General features: G+C 48.7%; 2 protein-coding genes across 2 annotated transcripts in view; one reads left to right on the top strand and one right to left on the bottom strand.

Moving 5' to 3' along the window:
* The window catches only part of Creb3l4 (cAMP responsive element binding protein 3-like 4), a 26,359-nt gene that overhangs the window by 4,456 nt on the left and 16,441 nt on the right, over nucleotides 1-5,462 (bottom strand). The window lies entirely within an intron of this gene.
* Nucleotides 2,388-5,357, top strand: Jtb (jumping translocation breakpoint). The gene is made up of 5 exons (XM_013015279.1): nucleotides 2,388-2,797; nucleotides 2,982-3,016; nucleotides 3,205-3,287; nucleotides 3,922-4,001; nucleotides 5,040-5,357. Exons 1-5 carry the CDS (start codon nucleotides 2,715-2,717, stop codon nucleotides 5,194-5,196), a joined length of 438 nt encoding a protein of 145 aa, XP_012870733.1. The 5' UTR covers nucleotides 2,388-2,714; the 3' UTR covers nucleotides 5,197-5,357.

Below are 5,462 nucleotides of genomic sequence, written 5' to 3'. Positions count from 1 at the left end.
TGCTGAGGAATCGAACCCAGGGCCTCATGCATGCAAGGCATGCGCTCTACCACTGAGCCACCTTCCCAGCCCCAAGAAGACAGCTTTTAGTGTAATGGGAAGGCAAATTGGAATTTATGGAACATCCCTGAGTTCACTATTGCTTTGCTTTTTTAAGTCTTGCTATGTAAAAGTAGGCTGGCCTTAGACTCAAGATTTGTTTTGGGGCTCAGAAGGTGGCTCAGTGGTAAAGCGCTTGCCTTGCATGCCTGAGGCCCTGGGTTCAATTCCGCAGCACCACATAAGCAAAAAGAAAAAAGCCGGAAGTGGCACTGTGGCTCAAGTGGTAGAGCGCTAGTCTTGAGCTGAAGAGCTGAGGGACAGCACCCAGGCCCAGAGTTCAGGCCCCACGACCCGACCCAAAGAAAAAGATTTGTTTTGTTTTGTTTTCACTCAAGGCTGATGCTCTACTACTTAAGGAGGCACAGCTCCACTTCCAGCTTATTGGTGATGAACTGGAGATTCTCATGTACTTTCCAGCCCAGGATGGTTTCAAACCACAATCCTCAGATCTCAGCCTCCTGAGTAGCTAGGATTACAGGTGTGAGTCACTGGTGTCCAGCCAGCCCAGCTTTTTGATAGCTAATTGGAGATAGAGTCTCAGGATCTTTTCTGCCCCATCTGGCTTCCAATTTTCCATAGTTCAGCCTCCTGAATTGCTAGAATTACAGTTGTGAGGCTTGGGTGCTCTGCTGAAGTCAGTTTTAAATGCTTTTCCATCTATTGAACATCTAACAAAACTCACATGGTCTCACCTTCTGGGAGGCTGCAGACTCATGAATACAGCAGAAATAGGATCATCATTAACACATTACTATACAGTAAAGTGTGAACCCAGCCAGTGGGTGAAGTCACTGCAGTTTTGAGTAAATATAGATTAGCTCTATGTGGACGGCATCACTAGCTGGGGAGTTTTAAGTCTGGAGCCCAAACTGTTCACACAGTGGTTAGATGACCACGGACAAGTCACTTAAACTTTTATAAAACAGTGATCACACTGGCTGACTCATCAGGGCTACTGAAAATAGAAATACGCCAATGAACCCTGAAAGAATGACAGAAATGTGAGATAAGGGGTAAAGGAGTAAATCACTGCTATTGATCTTGCCTAGTATGGATGAGGCTATGAACCACAAATAGAAACTATTTTTTTTAATTTTTTTCAGTCGTGGGGCTTGAACTCTGGGCCTGGGTGCTGACCCTGAGCTCTTTAGTTCAAGGCAAGTGCTCTACCACTTGAGCCACAGCACCACTTTCCGTTTTCTGGTGGTCCTGCCAGGACTGGCTTTGAACCATGATCCTCAGATCTCAGCCTCCTGAATAGCTAGGATTACAGGCATGAACCACGGGTACCCGACAGGAACTTATTTAAAATCAGGCAACATGATTGGGTGAGAATTTTGTGTGTGCTAGAACTAGAGCTTGAACTGAAGGGCACTGTTCCTGAGGGATTTTTGTTTTTGTTTTTTGCTTAAGGCTAGGGGTGTACCACTTGAGCCAAGACTGTATTTCTGACTTTTTGATGGTTAACTGGAGATAAGAATCTCACAGACTTACTGCCCGAGCTGGTTTTTAACTGCTATCCTCAGATCTCAGCCTCCTTCAGAGTAGCTAAGTTTACAGGAGTGAGTTATCAATGAGAATCTTGCCATACATAGTTCATTGGAGCTTGACGAAGAACCGAAAACGTACGTTGTTAGCATTTCCGAGGCCTTGTGGCGGACAAGCACCTGGCTGTCATCCAACACTTCCTGGAACTTCAAACCTCGTGTTCTTCTCATTGCCCTGGTGACTGCTTCCTTCCCAAGCAGCAAGGGAAGATTTGAGCACTTTTGGGGTTATCCAAAGGAACGCCTCCGTAATCTAGCAAGGAACACGTGAGAGGCGGTGACCCTGCTCGCCTCACGGAGGTTTCCAGTTCATCCTAGTCGCGAATATTCCCGCTTCTCCAAGAAGAAAATGCTGTTTCGCCATCAATCAGCTTTTTTCCCTAGGTCGTCGCGGACTGGGAGGGTGGGACTGTGAAGTTGTCGGAGAAGTTTAAGAACTTAATGGTGAACTCTAGGGCTTTCTAGAGGAGGCTCAAAGCGCGGGCAGGGCGGCGAAGCCTTCTCTTAGCACGTCCATCCTCACACAGCCCCAAAGTGGCCCTGGAGCCACTAGACGCGTCATCCCCGCTGCCGCCAACCACTCGGCTCACGCCAATACCTCCGCAGGGCGCCCAGCCAATGCGCTGGCCCGTTTCTGCGCAAGCGCGGTGGCCCAATTCCCAGCGCGTACTGGACGGGAGACTACAAATCCCAGCAGGCAATGCCGGGCGTCCCGAGGAAAAGGGGGCGGCGCTCGCCCAGCACCCAAGGATCCTCCAGGAGCAAGATGGCCGCGCCGGGGGCGGAGGCTCGAGGTTTCTGGTGCTAGCTAAGGTCCGGGTACCCCCGCAGGCCCTTCCTCAAGTACCCTGAACGCCCCGCAGAAAGCATCGCGTCCCTAGTCCATAGATGCATGTAGACTTCTGTCGTTCTGCCTATACAGTCTTCCCCGTAAAGCCTTGGCTGGGACGGGGAACTCGCGACTTTCGCCGGCTCCGAGCTGGAATTCTGAAGCGGCTGCGGCTCGCGGCCCGCGGCCGGTCTAAGAGGTCCTTTTGTTCCGGCGAGGGCGACTAGCTCCGCTCCATGCCTTCGGGCGGGGGGAGGCGTGGCCTCCCTCTAGGCCGTCACCTCTACTGGTTGCTCTGCACTGTCATCTTAAAGCTCTGGTAAGGAGGGACGAATGGGAGGGGAAAGGAGGGCGCGGGAAGGGGGGGCACCAGTCGTCCCCGCCCCCCAGGGATGCGGGACTCGCTCTCCGTGGACCGCGGAGGAGGGGCGCCCTGGATTCTGGATTCTGACTTTTGCCCCTCTTCTCCTGGCTTCCTCTTCTCTCCCCCCAACCTGCTGCAGTCAAGCCGAGGCTTCCGCACCCGAGAAGCTGTCAGGTGGGTAATTGTCCTCGAACCAGACGCCTTCATAGTTTTAGTTTTTAGCATCTTCTTGTACCAAGAGTTTAGATGGGGAAGGACGGTATCACAGGGAATGAGGGGCAAGCACTTTGCTGGATGGGTGGATCCTTGGGGAGAAACGTTTTCTGAATGGTCTGGGGCTGGCATTTCTTTCCCGTTTTCAGTGAGCACCTCAACTTTACCGTGCTGGCTGGTGGAAGAGTTTGTAGTGGCAGAAGAGTGCACTCCATGTTCTAGTTTCCAGTCTGTGAGTAACTATTCTCTCTCCCTTTTTATTTTATTTTTTCCTCGAATTTAACCAGACCGAAGACGTATTTAGCATTGTCTTTTCTTCCTTCTCCTTGCAGTCTATGTCCAAATATAAACGTGTCATTCTTCTGAAAATGTAACCTTTTGTTTCCAGTTTAATGACAGTATTCAGCTGATAGCTAGGTCCTATTTGCATTTTAGTAGATTCTGAATCTATCCTTGCCTAGACTCTTGCCCCTAAAGTTTTTTGGTTCTTTGTTTTTTGTGCTGATTTGAACTCAGCCCCAGCACTATCTCAAGGCTGGTGCTCCATCACTTGAACCACAACTCCACTTCCAGCTGTTTGGTAGTTAATAGAACATAAAAGTCTTGAGGGTTTGTCTGCCTGGGCTGGTTTTGAACTGTTTTCTTTAGATCTCAGTTTTCTGAGTAGTGACCCATTGGTGCCTGGCACACCTGAAATTCTTTCCAACATATGCCCCCACTTATAAAGCCACCACCTCCACCATCCACATCAGAATTCCTCACTAGCTCTCTGTTGCCGACCACCTCTGGCTATAGCAGTTGAGCAGCTGCAGCCGTCTGTTTCTCCTGCTGCTTCCTGGTAACATGTGCTTTGGTTCTTCTGGCAGAAAACCACCCCCGAGTGTGCTTCTACAGGGTATGTGGAAAAAATCACATGCAGTTCATCTAAGAGGAATGAGTTCAAAAGGTAAGAACTATTAATTACTCTTCAAGATCACCTCTTTTGTTCCTATCGGTAGGCAGTTAGTTCCAACCGTTTCTCATGGTCTGGGTGTAGCATGACATATTAGACAAAAGTTGAAAGCCAAGTCCTAGCTCCATTCCTCAATAGTGCTCTACCACTTTGAGCCACAGCGACACTTCCAGTTTTCTGGTTATTAATTGGAGATAGGAGTCTCAAGGACTTTCCTGCATCGGCTGGCTTCTAACTGTGATTCTCAGATCTCAGCCTCCTGAGTGGCTAGGATTACAGGCATGAGCCACTGGCACCCAACTCTTATCAGTACATTTAATTCGGGACTGGTACAGTTCAGTCCACAACATTGTAAAAATAACAGAATTAGTTTGTTTTAGCTCTTATTTTTTCACTAGACACTGTAAAGAAATGGGCTAACCTTGGCTTCCTTTTTTTACTTTTATATATTACATTGGTTAAGCTGAAGTAGAGATGGGAGATAAAGGACTGGGAAGTGGCTCAGGTGGCTAGGCAAGGGCAAGGCCTTGAGTTCAAACCCTGGTGCACTGAACTCTGGGCCTGGGCGCTGTCCCTCAGCTCTTCAGCTCAAGGTTAGCGCTCTACCACTTGAGCCACAGCGCCATTTCCAGCTTTTTCTGTTTATGTGGTGCTGAGGAATCGAACCCAGGGCCAAATGCATGCAAGGCAAGCACTCTACCATTGAGCCACCTTCCCAGCTCCTTTTTTTTGGGGGGGTAGGGGGGTCGGTCATGGGGCTTGAACTCTGGGCTTGGGTGCTGTCTCTCACCTCTTCAGCTCAAGGTGAGCGTTCTACCGCTTGAGCCACAGCGCCACTTCCAGTTTTCTAGTGGTTTCTTGGAGATAAGAGTCTCACAGACTTTCTTGCCCCGGCTGGCTTTGAACTTCAATCCTCAGATCTCAAACTCCTGAGTAGCTAGGATTACAGGTGTGAGCTACTGGTGCTGGCTCCTTTTTTTTTTTTTAATTGTCAGACTTTCCCTGGGAATAACTCTTCTTTTCTACCTTCAGCTGCCGCTCAGCTCTGATGGAACAGCACTTATTCTGGAAATTCGAAGGGACTGTGGTGGGTGTGGCATTGGTCTTTGCTTGCCTTGTGATTATTCGTCAACGACAATTGGACAGAAAGGCTTTGGAAAAGGTTCGAAAGCAAATTGAGTCCATATAGCCACATTTCATCCTGTTATCCTGGGTATTACAGACCATATCTCACACCGAGAAGAGGAATGGACTGATTTGCACCCTTGGTTCTTTGGGGCCTTGTGGTACCCTCTTTCCCCATCTTCTTCTTTCAGATCATTAATGAGCATAATAAAGAATAAAACAGTTTTCTTCTCTTCAATAGTTTGATTTGGGACAAGAAGTCATGGAGGCAGAGGGACTGGGAGAAAGGGGTAGCAATACACCAAATACATCTTTTTTTTTTTTTTTTTT

This window comes from Dipodomys ordii, unplaced genomic scaffold, assembly GCF_000151885.1.
Source record: "Dipodomys ordii isolate 6190 unplaced genomic scaffold, Dord_2.0 Scaffold26, whole genome shotgun sequence".
Lineage (NCBI taxonomy): Eukaryota > Metazoa > Chordata > Mammalia > Rodentia > Heteromyidae > Dipodomys > Dipodomys ordii.
Note: the sequence above shows the minus strand (reverse complement) of the source record. Positions and strands in the feature narration are given on the sequence as shown.